The 18,200-nt window shown below is 40.8% G+C and overlaps 1 protein-coding gene across 5 annotated transcripts in view; it reads right to left on the bottom strand.

Annotated features, from left to right (window-relative positions):
- SPIRE1 (spire type actin nucleation factor 1) overlaps positions 1-18,200 on the bottom strand; it is a 173,895-nt gene that overhangs the window by 11,511 nt on the left and 144,184 nt on the right. For 3 of the 5 annotated variants that reach the window (XM_070464511.1, XM_070464513.1, XM_070464515.1), the window contains 3 exons: positions 9,066-9,238; positions 4,880-4,970; positions 757-899 (listed from right to left, as the gene is read on the bottom strand). In XM_070464511.1, the coding sequence (XP_070320612.1) occupies positions 757-899; positions 4,880-4,970; positions 9,066-9,238 (407 nt within the window). Of the gene's footprint in view, positions 1-756; positions 900-4,879; positions 4,971-9,065; positions 9,239-14,412; positions 14,455-18,200 lie in introns of all 5 variants that reach the window. The other 2 variants (XM_070464512.1, XM_070464514.1) reach the window with 1 other exon arrangement.

The raw sequence follows: 18,200 nt of genomic DNA, 5'->3' as shown, positions 1-18,200 counted from the left end.
GAGGGACCTCTATCATTGCTTCCTTGAACCACACTGGTGATTCATTACACCCTTAAAGTATGGACTCAGCAGAGTCTATAGTGTTTTATTCATGAGAATCTGAAGAAACACAGGTTGGCTGCTAGTAGAATTATTGACTGAATCCTTGTACTTTGCCTGCAGGTATTTGGGAAGTCAAGTGGGACAGAAAGAACCTTTGCAGGTTTCCTCTGGCAGATCCACTGCCTCTTCCTGGAAGGACCTCGTGGGCTACATCCCCTGTCTGAGAAGTGAATAGCCATGATGTGAGCCTGGATGTCTCTGGAAAACAGCGCAAACTGTCAACCCATCCAAACAGCTGCAGTGACTCCAGTATCGCAAAACATGCTTGAAAACATGGAATAATGCATTTTTATGAATCAAAATTCTCCCTTTGGACATCTGCCTCAATAAAAGTCTACTGTAGTCAGACTTCACTAAGTTTTCTGTTTAGTTTCAACAATTTTTAAGTGGCATTTGAAAGGAAAAAAAATGTTTCTTTACTAAATATCTATACTTTGAACCATAAATAAGTGTTCCAGGGGGAAAAAAGTACTTTAAATGAACAAAGAATGTCAGATTTCACTTGGTTACTCTTAGAATTGGTTTTCTTCAGCTAATAACAAATAAGGTTATTTATAAAGTTCATTCTAGCTTCTGGAAGCTTCTCAAGGAAACTAATGATTCCAGGTCTCTAACTGCTTACAAGTTTCTCTGCAGAGTCTGTGGGCTACTTACGAGAGACCGGGAGCTCTGCCTGGATGCCGGCAGGAACTGTCTCACGTTAGTGGGTGTTTCCTTCTCAATGGAATGTCGTCTCTGGGGTGGCTGCCGTCGCTCAGGCTGAGGTGTGGAGGATATGGGCAAAAACTTGGGAGGGTCTGAAGAAACAGGATGAACCAAACTGAAATCAATTCTCTTATAAAAGAAAAAAAAAAGCAACTTAGGTTTCAAATTTCTAACAGAAAACCCTCTGCCATGTGTGACCAACTGCAGAGATGAAGCGTTGATTTTGTTTGAGTGATACATTAGGACTGGAGGCCACTAGGGGACCCTGGAAGACTGTTATAGAATAATCTTTGCAAGATAAACTTGCTACTGAAATAGCAAGGAAAAGGAAAAAGTGTTCAATATTCAAATTCATGCATAAAAGGCAACATAAATGGAGTCTCAGATTCATAATACAAATGCCATCCTGTTATTTTCCACAGAATTTTGCAATTAAGAGTCTTAGGCTTTATTCAAATTATTTTTTTAATTGGGCAAAAGACTTGTATTCAATAAACAATTTCAAGGGCAAAGAATTCAAGGAATAGGTCTTGGGCTTTATTTTAAAAGCATGTGAAAATTATGTATTGTTTGTGTCAAATCATACCAAAATTGTCATGTATACCTTGCTTTTAAAAGGAAATAGGAAAACTCTTCTTGATGTGCATCAAGACATTTTATCCTTAGTTTAAATCAAGCTTTATTTAAATTAAAAAAATAAGTTTCACCTTCAATGTTAATACTATATATGCCACTGCTCCTCTGTCTAGGAATATCTGGGGACAGAGTTTAAATGGGCAATGTTTCAGGCTCTGATTCACATTGTGGAAACACAGGAGGACATCAAGAACTCTGCTGTCTGTCTCTCCGTCCTTCCTCCCACCCTCTGCGCAGTAATAAGTTGAGGAAAAGTGAAAGTCAGCACAGTGAGGAGGAGATGACCATCTACTTAGACTGTCCGAGCAATAAATCACTTAAAAAAAACAGAATATAATTCCCTCAATCAAGAAAAGGTACAGAAATCCATCATGTGATTTAATGAAGTCTCTATAATATTTAATGGGTCTGGTCAAATACCAATTACAGATAATAACCAAGGTCAGCTCCTATTGTTTTTGATGTAATCTGTTTAAGTAAATCAAAATACCATTTGAAGAATTTTAACCACTGAAACCTCCACATATACATATACAAAAAATGAAGTCAATATACTAAAGATACTGTAATATGTTTTTTCTTAGCAAAATTTTAAATAATTGCATAAATTATTTAAATTGAACATAATATTTACCATCTAACCCAACTGAACACTGTAAAAATTTACCAATTATACCATTTTAAAACATACAGTTCAGCGGTATTAAATTGTTTACAGTTACCTTGTTATGCACCTGGTTGTAAACTTTATTGTACTTTGTTGGATGATATGTATATTTTTAAATATTTATTATTTATTTATTTGGCTGAGCTGTGTCTTAGTTGTGGCATGTGGGATTTAGTTCCTTGACCAGGGATCAAACCTGGGCCCCCTGTATTTGGGGGCATTTCCCACTGGACCGTGGGAAGTCCCAGACGATATATTAAATGGATATAAAATAAATTGAATGTCTAAAGGGCTAAAAAAATAAATAAAAATGTAAAATGTGATTATTATTATTTTTTTTAATGTGATTATTAAAAACAAAATGTGTTTGGCAGGGTAAAAATGTAGTACTGTTAGAATGTGTTTAAATGTAAGAGGTCATCAACTTAAAATATTCACCTGTCAATATATGAACCTATGTGGTAACCACAAACCAAAAGCCTATATAACAAATACACAGAAAAGAGAAAGGACTCCATGTAACACTAAAGATAGTCATCAAGGAAAAAGATTCCTTTTTTCTTGGAATAAAAGGAAATAAAAACAACTGCAAAACAATGAACAAAATGGTAGTACATACATATCTATTAATATCAATAAATACCAACAATGGACTTTCCTGGTAGCTCAGCCTGTAAAGAATCCGCCTGCAATGCAGGAGACCTGGGTTTGATCTCTGGGTTGGGAAGATACCCTGGAGAAGGGAATGAAAACCCACCCCAGTATTCTTGCTTAGAGAATTCCATGGACAGGGGAGCCCGGTGGGCTACAGTCTGTGGGAGTGCAGAGTCAGATACAACTGAGCAACTAAGCACGCGTGCACAAATATTAATCATTGCTTTAAATGGAAATGGACTAAATGTTCCAATTGAAAGCCTCAGAGTGCTATGGAACTCTCCTCAATGTCATGTGGCAGCCTGGATGGGAGGGGAGTTTGGGGAGAATGGATACATGTATATGTATGGCTGAGTCCCTTTGCACTGTTCACCTGAAACTATCACAACACTGTTAATCAGCTATACCCCAATACAAAATAAAAAGCTAAAAAAAGAAAGTGAAAAGACAACCCAGAAAACAAAAGATATTTTCAAATTATATATATTTTTTTGATTTGACATCATTCTTGTTTTTAAAACCAGAACATTTATTGTGTGACTACCTGTTGAATTTTGTTTTTCAACACAAGTCTTGTTTTTAACATAAATGCTTATAGAAATAAACCTCCCTTTTGCTCTGGGACAGTTTCTGTTGACTTATTTTTTCTTCTGAATGAGCCATACTTTCCTGTTTTTTTATGTGCCTTGTGATTTTTTGTTGAACACTGGACATTTGAATTTATCAATGTGGTAATTCTGGAAATTAGATTCTACCCTTCCCCAGAGTTTGCTGAGTTTTGTTACTGTCTCCATTCACTGTTTCTCTTACTGTTGAAGGCTGATCTTTGAAGATCAGGCTGATGTTAACTTAACATCTCCTCAGGTCCTTGATGAGCCATTCCCTGGGCATTCATGGTCACTTTCCAATTCTCGCATATCCCCTGGAATATGAAGGGGTGAGGGGGAAGCTGACAACAGCTCAGCAATGGCCGTATACATCTGTCTGCACCTCTGAAATCAGCAGCAGTGACCAGAACACAGAGCCCCAAGATCTGAAGGGCCAGGTTATTTTGTCCGTCTGGGCCCCGCCAGCTGTGTGCAAGCTGTTTCAGGAACGGCACACAGCTGCCTGTCATGTGGATGGGGACAGGGGAATGAATGGCTGCCACTCACTAAGAGCTGAAATCTTACTGAAGGTTACTGAAGTTAACCACAATTCACCATCTTCCCCTGGAAGTTGTAAACATTCAACAGATTCTAGCATTCCAAATATAATTATATTAGACAGATTCTGCCACTGCAGTTATTGTCTAGTTGGAAAGACAACTACATGGTGCCTGCTACTCTGCTGACTGCCCAGAATCTTCCCCTCTAATATTTAATTGTTAATCCTTTATATTAATCTTACAAATGAAAAGATTACCAACACTGGGCCTTCCCTGGTGGTCCACTAGTTAAGAATTTGCCTTGCAATGCCATGAACACAGGTTCAATACCTGGTTTGGGAAGTTAAGACCCCATGCGTTGGAGCAACTAAGCCCACACCCCACAGCTAGACAGCCTGGGCACCTCAGGGAGAGACCCCACAGAGATCCCACACACCCCAGTGAGGACCCGACACAGCCAAGTAAGAACTTTCAAAAAGATGGCCAATAGTACTTTTCAAAATCACTTCACTTTAGATTCTGTATTAGAACCTATAACCTGAAGAGTTATAAACGTGTTTTTATTACCTACGTGGGTAAGGGGGAAGGGTGTGTGGGGGTGTATTTGTGTGTGTGTAGAAGGAATGATAACAAGTGTGATTATTCAGGGCTTCTGGCTTAAATTTAGATAATGAGGTAATTCTAAAAAGTAAACACAGGCTGACCTACTCCCAACAGCTATTATCTGTAAGCCCAAAGGTGACTGGTTTGTTGTTAAGTTGAGAACCTGAGACCCAACTACCAGTTTAGCCCTATCTTATGATGTTATTCTAGGAAAAAAATGATTATTTCTGCTCCTGACCAGTGCAATTCCAGGACTGGTTCTTTAGTTACCCCAAATGACAACAAGGCACTTTGGGATTCCCTTTTCTAGGTTAAACATGTTTTTTAAGGCATCTGACACTGGTTCTTGTACCACAAATACTCACTCTTCCTTGTGGACACAGTCTCTAGGAAGGGGTCTTCCAGGAAGGAGGGAGATGCACTGCTGCTGCTGGCAGACCTTGGCAGGGTCTCCTCCTGAAAAAGACACAGGGCAAGGGGGAGAGACAGATTTCTTAGATACTACTGCTCTCATGCTCATTAAGGGTGTTCACTCGTAAGAGTAACGTGAGGCACCACATTTTAATGTCCAAGGTTCAAAGCAAGTTGGAGACAAACTAGAAGGGATCTAAAATTAGACATATCTGAGTGTGTGCCCCAGCTTTGTTCCTCATTAGAGTGATGTGACATAGAGCAAGTTTCTTATTTCAGTTTCATAATTTCAATAGGGTTACTACAAGGAAAAATCTGACAACACATTTAAGATGCTTAACACATCACCTGGCACACAACAAAGGGTGATTAATATCATCAGTCAAGTATTTAACATACTTAAAAAACTAATAGACTTATAACCCCTACAGAGGTAGATGTGTTTTGTTCATTGTTGTTACCTACTACCAAATCCATCCCTTACTAAGTAACGCATAAATATTTGTTGAATGAATGAAAACATATTTCATGAGAAATATGTCTGCACTGTGTCAAATAGAATTTAAATTCCTATTACTTGTGAGAAGAGACCTTCTTAATTTGTTTTAGACTATGCCAAAGTGAGGTACAATATTTATTCATGAAAAATTTACTACTTACTATGTGACAGGAGATATATATTAACTGGAAGACAACTCAATTCCATAATACATAGAGAAAACTGCTAAATATTTTTAAATATAGAAGAAAGCTAGGTTAATATATTAATCTATGATTATGTGAGACAAATAGTGAAAATCCTTTCTGACCTACTTAGTGTGGAAAGCATTAGTTTCGAACAAGCCCCACTATAAAGGACCTAGTCAAGTAACAGGAGAAGAAGAAAGCCGTGTACAGAGTCCACACAAGGACGGTCTGAGAAGCCACCTCCTCCTGGTGCTCACTGCCAAGAACAAACCAGGTGACATCAGCCAAGCCTCACCCAGAGGTCATACATAGGACATCATACACATCTATAGAAAAGTCAGTGAGAACTAGCTTATCTCCTGCTTCTGGAAGGTCAAAAGGAAGTAAAGCTATGAATATCTCAGAGGAAAAGAGGATTTCTCAGCAGTTATGAGGTGGGAGCTCCTGATTCAAACAGCAGAAACCATCCCTGCTGTACATCCTTCAACCAACCTTCCCAGAACCACTGTTACAGCTAATTTTACTGAAGTCTGAGGCATGTCCATGCTGCACAGCCTCCCTCCTTCCCAAGGGTCTGAAACGCTTCCTCTGAGAGCAGTGAGGAGTCTGCCCTGGGCAGGTAGGGTGGGCATGGGATTGCTGTGGGGAGGGATGTGGCTCAGCACCTCTTGGGATTTTCTCCCAGAAGCCGTGGATTGCCCCCTGCTTCTGTCCTGCCCACCTTAGGGAGCTGACCTACTTTCAGACTACTTGAAAACTAATCCTACCATTAAAAAATAAACTCAAGGTGGATTAAAGATCTAACTGTAAAACCGGATACCATAAAACTCCCAGAGGAAAATGTAAGCAGGACACTTATTGATATAAATTGTAGCAATATTTTATTGGATCCATCTTCTAAAATAGGAAATAAAAGCAAAAATAAACAAACAGGACTTAAACAGTTCATCTTAACATCAAGAAAAAAACAATGAAAAAATGGGCAGAAGAACTGAACAGACATTTTTCCAAACAGGAAATGCAGATGGCCAACATGGTACATGAAAAGATACTCAGCACTGCTAACTACCACGGAAATTATAATCAAAACCACAAGGAGCTATTGCCTCACATCTGTCAGAAAAGCTATCACCAAAAACAAAACAAAACAAAAAAAACACAAATAATAAATGTTGGAGAGGATGTGGAGAAGGGGGAACGCTTGTACACTGTTTGTGGGAATGTAAATCACTGCAGCCACTGTGGAGAACAGTATGAAGGTTTCTCAAAAAAACTAAAAGCAGAACTACCATATGGCCTAGCAATTCCACTCCTGGGTATGTATCTGAAAAAAAACAAAAACACTAATTCAAAAAGATACATGTGCTCTATTATTCACAGCAGCATCATACTAGCCTTTGACACTCACCACTGTCAGAAGTCCCTATCACTGTCCGAAGTCCCACAGTTGTGCTCCCAGGGTGGGGCTGTCCCTAAGGCCACCAGAGTCATCTCAGATACAAGCCTCGGCACCGAACTCATTGGGCAGGAAGGAAAATCTCCCTTTTCTTGACAAGATGCCCAGTTAAGGCACAGATACAGCTCCTAAGCTTTGCTTCCCTACTGAAAGCTTTGATATAGTGCCAATCAAAGCTTATCTTGACTTTTACAATGTTACCTGGGTCTGGCTAGTAGAGGTTATTAAAGATAGACCAAAAAAAAAAACACAGAGATTAAGAATTTTGAGAAAAGAAAGAAGACCTGGTGCTGGGAGGTCTATTCATAGTTTGGTAGGGATTCTGTTACTTTTCTGTTGTCTTGACTTTGTAAACTAAGCCTCTGCCTCCACTAGGCCGTGTTCTTACTGCAAAGTAATGATGTTGAACACAATTTCTAAGCCCCTTTTCCAGTTAAATTATTTTCACTTAGGCATTCTCATATACTGCTAGTTGGAATACTAGAAAGTTTATGAGATATGAAGATTTTGGGCTTAGATTTGGGTTTCAGATCTGTCTCTATAATTTACTTTATAACAATCTTAGTTCAAAAACAAAACCCTTCTGTGTGCACTCAATATGCCAGCAAATTTGGAAAACTCAGTAGTGGCTACAGGTCACCTTTCATTCCAATCCCAAAGAAGGGCAATGCCAAAGAATATCCAAACTACCACACAACTGCACTAATTTCCATACTAGCAGGGTAATGCTCAGACTCCTCCAAGCTAGGCTTCAACAGTATGTGAAGTGAGAACTTCCAGGTGGATTTAGAAAAGGCAGAGGAACCAGAGATCAAATTGCCAACATCCACTGGATCATAGAAAAAGCAAGAGAATTCCAGAAAAACATCTGCTTCATTGACTATGCTAAAGCCTTTGACTGTGTGGATCACAACAAACTGTGGAAAATTCTTTAAAGAGATGAGAATACCAGACCACCTTACCTGTCTCCTGAGAAACTTGTATGCAGATCAAGAAGCAACAGTTAGAACTGGACATGAAACAACAGACTGGTTCAAAATTGGGAAAGGAGTACGTCAAGGCTGCATATTGTCACCCTGCTTATTTAACTTATATGCAGAGTACATCATGTGAAATGAGAGGCTGGATGAAGCACAAGCTGGAATCAAGATTTTGGGGAGAAATATCAACAACTTCAGATATGCAAATGACACCACTTTAATGGCAGAAAGTGAAGAGGAACTAAAGAGCCTCTTGATGAAAGTGAAAGAGGAGAGTAAAAAAGCTGGCTTGAAACTCAACATTCAAAAAACTAAGATCATGGCATCCAGTCCCATCACTTCATGGCAAATAGATGGGGAAACAATGGAAACAGTGACAGACTTTATTTTCTTGGGCTCCAAAATCACTGCAGATGGTGATTGCAGCCATGAAATTAAAAGACGCTTGTTCCTTGGAAGAAAAGCTATGACCAACCTAGACAGCATATTAAAAAGCAGAGACACACTTTGCCAACAAAGGTCCATATAATCAAAGCTATGGTTTTTCCAGGAGTCATGTATGGATGTGAGAGTTGAAGACGACTCTTGAGAGTCCCTTGGACTACAAGGAGATCAAATCAGTCAATCCTAAAGGAAATCAGTCCTGAATATTCACTGGAAGAACTGATGCTGAAGCTCCAATACTTTGGCCACCTGATGTGAAGAACTGACTCACTGGAAAAGACCCTGATGCTGGGACAAGACTGAAGGCAGGAGAAAGGGAAGACAGAGGATGAGATGGTTGGATGGCATCACCGACTCAATGGACATGAGTTTGAGCAGGCTCTGGGAGTTGGTGATGGACAAGGAAGCCTAGTTTGAAGCCTAGCCCTGCAGTCCATGGGGTCACAAAAGAGCTGGACATGACTGAGTGACTGAAAACTGGCTGAAAACTGGGAGGAGGACAAGCAGCGGCTGGAGCGACACAAGGGCCCATGGAGGGCTGGCCTCCTGACCTTGAACGGGAGTGGGCCTCACCTCCGAGTCGGAGCTGTCCAGCTCAGCCAGCGTTGGGGCTTTAAGGAGCTTCTTCCGTGGCACGGGCACCTGCTGGGCGGCTCCTGACCCACCTTCTCTGGGCTGTGACGCCACACCTCCATTCACCATGGACGATTCTGCAACATTCTTGGGAGATTCAGGGGTTGTCACCTCTAGGGAAAAAAAGGCAAAAGCTGACCTTTCCCTGAGCACAGCAAGGTGGTCAGTGGACCAAACGCAGTCTTCAAGTGCCAGCACTCGGAACTGCACTGAGCTGAAAGGCATTCCTACGTCATGTAGACAGCACAGAGGCCACACACAGTAACACCTGGGCATATAACACATGTGTATTTGACATTAACTGTCATACTCAAATAAAGGAAACCTTTCCATGAATAACTATATATTCACTATATGTGTAGATTAAAATTTAGAACTGGGAGAAATCCTACAGAAAACCAACTCCAGTCACTTTACTTCCCAGAGGCCCAGGGAGGCTCAAGTTCCCTTGAGTCTCTGCAGCGTGAGTGATGGACTGATGGAAGTGACGGTGTACACGAGCCTCTGGCATGGGGCTACAAGACTGAGGGCGATTTGAGTAAAATAAAAACAGTCAATAACCTATACACATATAAACATGAACACACAGAATCTGGGATACATTCCTTCTGATAAAGCTGATATAGATTATCCCAAGATCAAATCTGGACGGAAAGGCAGTGAAAGAAGTGTGGGAGCAGGATACAGAGCACAAAGTGCGGAGCGCAGACTATAGACTATAGAGGACAGAGCAGAGAGCACATGGCACAGAGCGCAGAGTGCGGAATACAGGCCAGACCACAGAGACTGCAGAGCATGGGGTGGGAGCACAGAGCGTGTCCAGGACAGAGCACTGAGTGGGGAGTACAGACGACAGATTATACACAGCACAGGAGGTGGGAGGACAGAGGGTGTGAGCACAAGGTACAGAGCACAGTGCGTACGTCGCGTACGCAGCACAGCACACAAGCTACTGCGTAGGGAGAGTAGAGTTTAGAGCACACAGAACAGCAAGGCGAGAATGGTTCGGATTCAGAGTCTAACTCAGCTGCTACTTGTCTGACCTTGAGCAATTACAGCATACTCAGTCCTCATCTGTTAAATAGGGCTAACAGCAGAAGTGGGCTCGCTGTGAGGATTACATAAGTTAACAACTGCATATAAAACACTTAATAGTGTGTGTAATAAAGGCGGTGCACAATAAACGTTAGCAATTATTAACACTGACTTTTATCTCCACTCGTGAGCGAGTGGACTAAAGCTCAGCGTGACTCAGCCGCTCATGGCCACTGCAGCAGAGCTGACACAGGAGCCTTGGCAGCACCAGTTCCAAAGGCCTGTAATCTTCCAGTGCAAGTGAAGATAAATTTCTTCAGTGTTTCAATAATCAACATTTTTAATAATTAACTACTAAAATATTTAAAAATGAGAAAAAGCAGTTCCAGTATGCCCATAGCCATGGAGCAGTCTGTGAAACTCCCCTGATGAGTCAGAGGTGAAGAGTGTACTGAGTGCTGGAAAGACACGACTACTGCTCATTTCTGGTAGGAAGCGCTGTACCTGACATTAACATAGAACGTAAGGTTCTGTTTACAGTAGCTCCCCCACTGTATAATATTCACAGGCTTCAAGTGGAAGACGTGGGCTTCCAGGTAACATTCAGAAAGTGTACTCTAGTACAGCCTTCCTTGACATGATTTAAAAGAATTACGTAAACTATTTATTATAAATGATGTATATCTAACTTAATATTCACAATTTCTGCCTGATTTTAGAGCTCAAGAACTAGAACTGTCCTTGTGAACTAGAAGGAAGGGTCTGAGTGAGCAGAGGAAAGGAATGAGGAAGGGAAGGAGAGAGACAGACCTGTCAATCATTTATCATTTTACATAAAATGTTGAGTAGAAAATCTGACAACACCCAAGTTAACTTTGTTATCACCTCTCCAGGTATTAAGCAGCTAGAAAAAATGTTTAATTGGGGGAGGGGTGTGATGAAGGGGACAAAGAGGCAGAAGCAGCAGGTTTTCACACAAACTGTAAAGCTTAAAACCCTTCAATAGACCTTTCAGAGGAGGAGAGTTACAGGCTGCCACACTCACAGGAGTAACTGGAAAGCTCTCAAGAGAGAAGGGAGAAAATGACTGGGCTGTTTAATTCCTACCAAAGGAAAAAAAGACAGTGTTTTAAAGTGATCTTGAAGTATATTCTGAAAACTTGTATTCCACAGCACACACTCTCCATACACGTCCTCCAGGGCCTGTGCTTCGGCAGAAGGCACATGCTTCTCCTGGCCCAGCTCTCCATGCCCCAACCGCAACTCTGCTGGAGGCAGGTGAGCATCCCCGGCATGGGGCTCACAGTCCAGGCTCCCAGTGCAAAATCCCCAGTGGAGCGAGGAGGGACATCACCACAGTTCTAATGGTTATATAGTTAGTGTTTCAGAAAAAATGTAATTACTACATAAGATACATGATTTTATGGATGCTTTTGCTTAAGAAAATTTTTAAAGTCATTTATGGTAGATTTGGGCTTCCTGGTGGCTGGGATGGTAAAGGATCTGACTATAATATGGGAGATCGGAGTTCAATCCCTGGGTTGGGAAGATCCCTGGAGAAGGGAATGGCAACCCAGGTGTTCTTGCCTGGAGAATTCCATAGACAGAGGAGCCTGGCAAGCGACAGTTCATGGGGTCACACAGTCAGACACGACTGAGAGGCTACCACACACACAGGGTAGATTTTGAAAGTTTGAAAAGTACTGGTGTCACGTAAGTCTGGTAAAGTTGTGAGGGTAATGCCTACCCTGAAGGTTTGGGAACACATGTGACAGTGGCTGCCATGAGTTACTTCCAGTCTCAACACAGGGATCTGAGAAATTACCTGACAGCTCTCTCACTGCCTGGAGATCTTGCTGAGGTTCATAACTGTATTTGAGCTCGGTGATTCAAACTACTGAAACAAACCTCATACTAAGGTCAAAGCTTTGAGATAAATGGAATTAATAGAAAAATACATTATGTCACAGTCAGGCTTCAGGGTGATCTCCATATGTAAGACTAAGTACGTGTGATCTTCTCTAACACTGCATATTTGTAAAAGTTCCAGCTAGACATACTTTTAAGAGATATTTTTAAGCAGTTTGATTACATATACTTTTCCATTCAAATGAATAAATCCTTATTACTTCAATGTATCTGATAAGAAAACCAAACCCTTGGATAAGACTTTATACTTCTTCTACATAAGACAATTTCTGATGATATTTATAAGTAAGCAAACTATTCAAGATGCTAGATATAGCTTTAGAAGTCACATGCCTTAGGTTCAGAATTTAAAATGCATAACCACAGTATTAAATATGTAATTACTTCTATTTCACATATATTTCACATAGTGTAATAATTATGTCTATTAGATACACCCAGCTGCTGCCTTATTTAGTTGGAGGAAATATGACTGAAATACAGATAGTATATTTATTTGCATCAGAAAAATAAATTATACTTACCTTAATGTTGATGGATTAAGATTTCCACTAAGGATTAGTATTTCTACAACATACCTAAGCAGCAGGACATATATCAATTCTGTCTTATTCTAACATGCATTATCTATGCTACAGATTTAAATATTTACTCCTTAGTTTGCTAGTGTCGCAACTTAAAGAAGAAACACATTCCAGCTCTTGTATTTAGGTCAGAAGAATGGATCAATCTTTTCGATTTATAATTTGAAACATTTTAATTGATTAGTTAAAAGGTCATAAAGAAAACATGAAAACACAAGAAACAGAAAATGAAGCATGTGGAAACTACAAAGTACATTAAGGTACAAAATAGATTATGGCAAATGATAAGCACTGATGGCAAATCAAATGGCTAGCAGGGATAGCAAATCAAAATTCCTGTTGCTCCTTCACATCAAGGAGGCTCAGCACCAAGAATTTTCTTCCCAGCACAGGAATCTATCATATAACTGGTAAGACACAAACACACCTACATACAATTACACGTGTGTGGGCATGCAGATGGTCCAGGGCAGCCACCTGTGCCTACAGTCAGGGTGTTTCGGGAGCCAGCTGCTCCTAGAGTCCACTGGGGAGGACCACCTTTAGTAGGTATTTAGAAGAGACAGATCTTAATATGGACTGCCAACTTTTGGAGATCAGCAGTAACATATAGGTTCTCAAACACTGCTGAGTTTATTTTCCAGATCAATTTTTTTTTTTTTTACAAAGTTACTTTGCAAATGGTTGATAAAATAAAAATTGCCAAATGGATAAAGAAAACAGAAAAAGCTCTTCAGTGGTCAGTCAGAAGTAGTAAGTGAAGACTGATGTATCTGAGTTTCTTGAAAGGGAAATATTAGTCATGCCTAAAAGAACCACAAATATACAGAAATTTAAAAAGCAGATGGGAACTAGTTTTGCAGTTGGAAGATGTTCAGCAAATATTCAGACAAAATATGATACTAGAACTCTCAGGTTCTTTAAATATGAATTTGTGTGTAAGATATGCCAACAATTTCATGGCACACACACAAAAATTCTGGAAGGAAATACTAGTGCCAATGTCTTACCTCATTTCACATTGAAAGCAGCAGCTTCCAAACTCCAAAATTCTAATGTGCAAAACATTTTAATTTGGGACTAAGTTGGCTTTGAAAATTCGCTCACATACAGTTTTAAAACTCAATTTGAAAACGGGGCTGATTTTACAGATCAAATTTTGTCATGAATCGTTACTTGTTTCACCATATTAATAATCTGTCTATTTAAAAGAAGGGCTCTAAACTTGTACTACAAACCCAGGACACATGATTGTATTTTACAACCAAAGTCTCTTAACTAGCACACCACCAGCATGACAAAGCCCCATGCACAGAAGCCCTGGGTATAGAGTTGGCTCTCGTCCCCTAACTGTGGAGCACTCATCTTCAGAAGCAGCTGACACTTCCGAGTTTAGCTGCTTGAATGAATGCTTCAAAGAGTAACAAGTGTCAAAACTCTTTCTTGTTTCTAGGCTCTGAAGGCGGAGTTCTCTTAGACTCTCCACTGCCTTATGAGACTGGGTGTAATGGGCAGCACATTTCACAACCACAAGCATCAAGATTCTTTCACAGGCCCTTCCTTGGAAAGCAAGAGATTTATTACAGTTTTATTTTTTCAAAGAAAGGCTGTTTTGTATGACTGACCACAGCTTAGAAGAAGCCTTTCAATTTTCTTTTCTGACATGTTTGAACAAGCAGATGAATGAAATGTATTTCACAGAGACCACAAAACCCACGTCAGGTGTGAAAGTGCTTTACCTGACAAGTCAAAACTGTAAGACATGCTAAGTGGCCGCATTGCTGAAAAAAGAAAACAGACAATAAAAGGAAAATAATTCAGATGTTAGGCTTTACAGGGAGGAAAAAGGGAGGAGGGTTCAAGACCTGCGGTGGTACACTCCACACTTTAAGGCAGAAGGCACCAAGAAACTATCTGCAATATGGCATCTTAGTTTTAACTGTATCACTAAGACTTGAAACAGAGTAACAATAAAAGAAAAAAACAACTTTTAAAGAACAAGAATGAAAGCATGATAAAGATAAAAATGCTTTAGAATCACAACATAGGACTTTTTACTTAAATATAAAAGAGTTCAAAAGAAAAAACGAGCCACGTTTTAAAACATGCTTTTAGGGAATATACAAAATCTTTAAAATTTAAGAACAGATGAATTCTTAATTTATTTCAGGATGAGAAGTTGGGTCTCTGCATACAGGTCAAACATCTTGTAAAAAATCTCATTCAGGCACTACCAGCATCACAAAGCATCACTAATTCTCCACCGTAGGCCATTAGACCTGGCACTTAAAGCAAGGCCTCAGGAGCCAGAGAGCCTGAGTTTGAACCTCAGCTCTACCATTTACATGCACTGTGATTCTGGACAAGTTACTTAACCTCTCTGTGCTTCCATTACTTCAAGTGTAAAATGGGCATAATGGTACCTATTTCAAGGGATTGTTAGAAAAATTAAACGATTTCCATACCAAATAAAAAGGTGCTCAGAGCAGTGCACCTAGTAACAGTTAAACAAATGGAATTTCTTAAGAATAAACTTATTTCCTGTTGGAAGTCATCTGTTTTAAAAATTTTATTATATACATTAAAAAACATCAAATGGGTGAATTTTATGGTAGGCAAATTATATCTCAATAAAGCTGATAAAAGAATTTGGATATTTGTAAGAGTGAGAATTACCCATTTTCACTGCAGTCCCAAGCTCTTACCAGTTCCATCCATCCTACCTCACCTCACCACCATCAGGGAAGACAGGTGCCTGTGTGGTCAGAAGGTGGCAGACCCGAAGGTCCTCATGCTTCTGAGGCAGATGTACAAGTGTAGAGTTCTAATACCCATATTAAACAGAATGAAGTCTCTTCATATGTTTTTGGCAGATGTTGTTAAAAGAACCATTTACAGCCTCAAATCTCAACATAGCATGAGAAGTCAGAAAAGTGTTAGGAAAAAGAAAATCATCAGTTGTAAGCAAAGACTGATGCACAAGAACAGTAATTTCAGACTTAATAGGAAAAAAATATGGAAATAGCCTGTAAAATAACAGGGACACATAAGAATATAAGACAATCTGGACACATGTCAGTCACCACATCCTCAGAGACCACGCTGTGGGTCATGTTCACCCACGTGGGAAGACAGTCCTGCTGCCACGATTCCGCATGAGGACGTAGTTCCTGTGTGTGCCACATGACACACGAGCCCTGTCACGGCGCATGCTGCTGCTGCTGAAATCACGGGGAGCGTTTCTTCTTTAAACATTTGCCCAATTTCTATAGTGGGTTTCTATTTGCAATTACAAGGAGAGGAAAGGTTATAAAAATATTTAGGGAAACTTCTTCAGGATGGGCTCAGATGGTAAAGAATCTACCTGCCAATGCAGGAGACTCAGGTTCGATCCCTGGGTCAGGAAGATCCCCTGGAGAAGGAAACGGCAACTCACTCCAGTATTCTTGCCTGGAGAATCCCATGGACAGAGGAGCCTGGTGGGCTAAAGTCCACGGGGTCACAAAAAGTTGGACACGACTGAGTGATTAACACTTTAACTTATTTTCTTCAAGATAATCCTGTCAACTTTATCCAAACTTCTCAAAGTGAAATTGTGTAGTAAGAACCAGTGTAGACCAGCAGAACGAGAAAAGCCCAATCTCTTATTTTCTAGTTAAGGTTCAAGATCAATTTTAAAAGTAAGACTCTCATAGAACAATCACTTTCAACAACAGCTCAATTCTGGTTGTTGTGACACACTAATTCATAAGGATAAAACAAAAGAGTATGACAAACTAAACACAAAATTGGTATTTAATTATTCTAAAGCAGGTTTCCTGTTAGCTAGTATCTAATTTGTTTAAATGAAACAGAAGAATATGTATACAATGAGGCCATGTAACACCACATGCAGTGTCCCTTTGCTGACCACAAGGACCGCTGGCCTCCCGCACACTTGGCCCCTGGCCGCACCGCACACCTGACTGGCTGCTGTCAGGGCTCACAGGCACCCCTGCTGTGGCTGTTCTCTCCGGTCAGTGCCTGTGCGCAGGACTCCTACCTGCTCGCCCCTCACCCTGGGTTCAGAGCACTTGTGTGAGAAGGACCATCCCATCACTTGGCACTTTGTCCTGCTCCTCTCTGCCCTACAGGTGCTTCCACTGGAATTTACACTTGTAAAGCATGAAGCTTACTTTTCTCAGGGTAACATGTGGGTTTTACCTTATAGTTCTGTTGAAATATTTCCTATTACCCTATTATTCCATCTCAAGACACAGTAATTCTTTTAAAATCTTGTCTTAAGCTGACATTCTATAATACCATCTCCTTATTTTTCCATAGTGGTTCTTGCTCCTTTAGACTGTGCATCCTTTAGAAATCTGGGGAAAACTATGGACCACCCCCAATACGTACAAATGTGTTACACTGCAAGGATGCACAGACCTTCCTCAGGCTCATTCAACGACTCCTAGGATAAGAACTTTCCACTTACATCCTGTACAGTTTTGGCTCATTACTATATACATGCTCATATGGATTTGTTTTAATCATTTTAAAGGGAAACACTTGCTGGCATAAAATCAACAGGGATACGTGCACCTCGCCTCTCCTCACTCTTCAGCTCTGGCTAGGGAAGCTATCCCATTGCTTTAGCACCCCGGGAAGCACTTTCCATTGCTGTTACCTACAGTGCAGATGGGGACACAGCAGCCAGCAAGACGGAAGTGGGCCCTGTGGCCACGGCCCAGCAGCAGACACAGTGACCGAGAGTCACAGGAGGCGGGGGAGCCATCAGAGCTGGTGCAACTGAGCAGACAGAGGAGCGGACGACCCTGAAGATCAGAAGCAGTCAGATCAAACGCTTGGCTGCTGGACCCAGTCACAGGGGACACTGCATTCTTGGCCCTGGGCTTTGAGATGGGAGCAGTGGCAGACAGTTTTGGGGGAAAGCAGGTAAGGTCACCTGCGGTGGGGCTTGTCCTGCAAGTGGGGGGAGGAGATCCTGCCCAGTGACGGCTGGCTGCACATGTGGGTCTGAACTTTCAGAGAAGCCTGTGCGCAGGGTGGGAGCCGAGGAAGTTAGAAACACACCAAGGGGAGTGTGTGGCTGCTCAAGAAGAAGGAGCTGTGGTAGCAACCTGAGGCCCAGGTGGGCGTGGGAGAGGGAAGAGATGGGAAGAGAAACCAGGAGACAGGGTCTCGGCACCAGCTCCGTTCCCAGGCAGGTGCTACCAGACACTATCTCCCTGAATATCTTGGGCATCTTTCATTTTACAAACTGGAGGAGAGCTGTTTACGTGTCATAATATGATCTTGCTCTAAATGGAAATCAGTGTGTGCTTATAAAAAACATAAAATAACTATAAAGGAAGTTTAGTAATAAGTGCTATCAGTAGAGTCCCTCATCACATAACACATAACTTTAAATGATAATTAAGACAATAGAAACTTGATGTATCTATTATTCCTATTTCTAAAATGTAACTTATCCATGTGTGTACTACTGTTTATAAAGTATCCTATTTGATTCATTCTTACATGGAAG

The sequence above is a fragment of the Odocoileus virginianus genome, unplaced genomic scaffold, assembly GCF_023699985.2.
Source record: "Odocoileus virginianus isolate 20LAN1187 ecotype Illinois unplaced genomic scaffold, Ovbor_1.2 Unplaced_Contig_27, whole genome shotgun sequence".
In the NCBI taxonomy this organism is placed as follows: domain Eukaryota; kingdom Metazoa; phylum Chordata; class Mammalia; order Artiodactyla; family Cervidae; genus Odocoileus; species Odocoileus virginianus.
The sequence above is the reverse complement of the archived record's forward strand: the minus strand, read 5'-3'. Positions and strand labels throughout refer to the sequence as shown.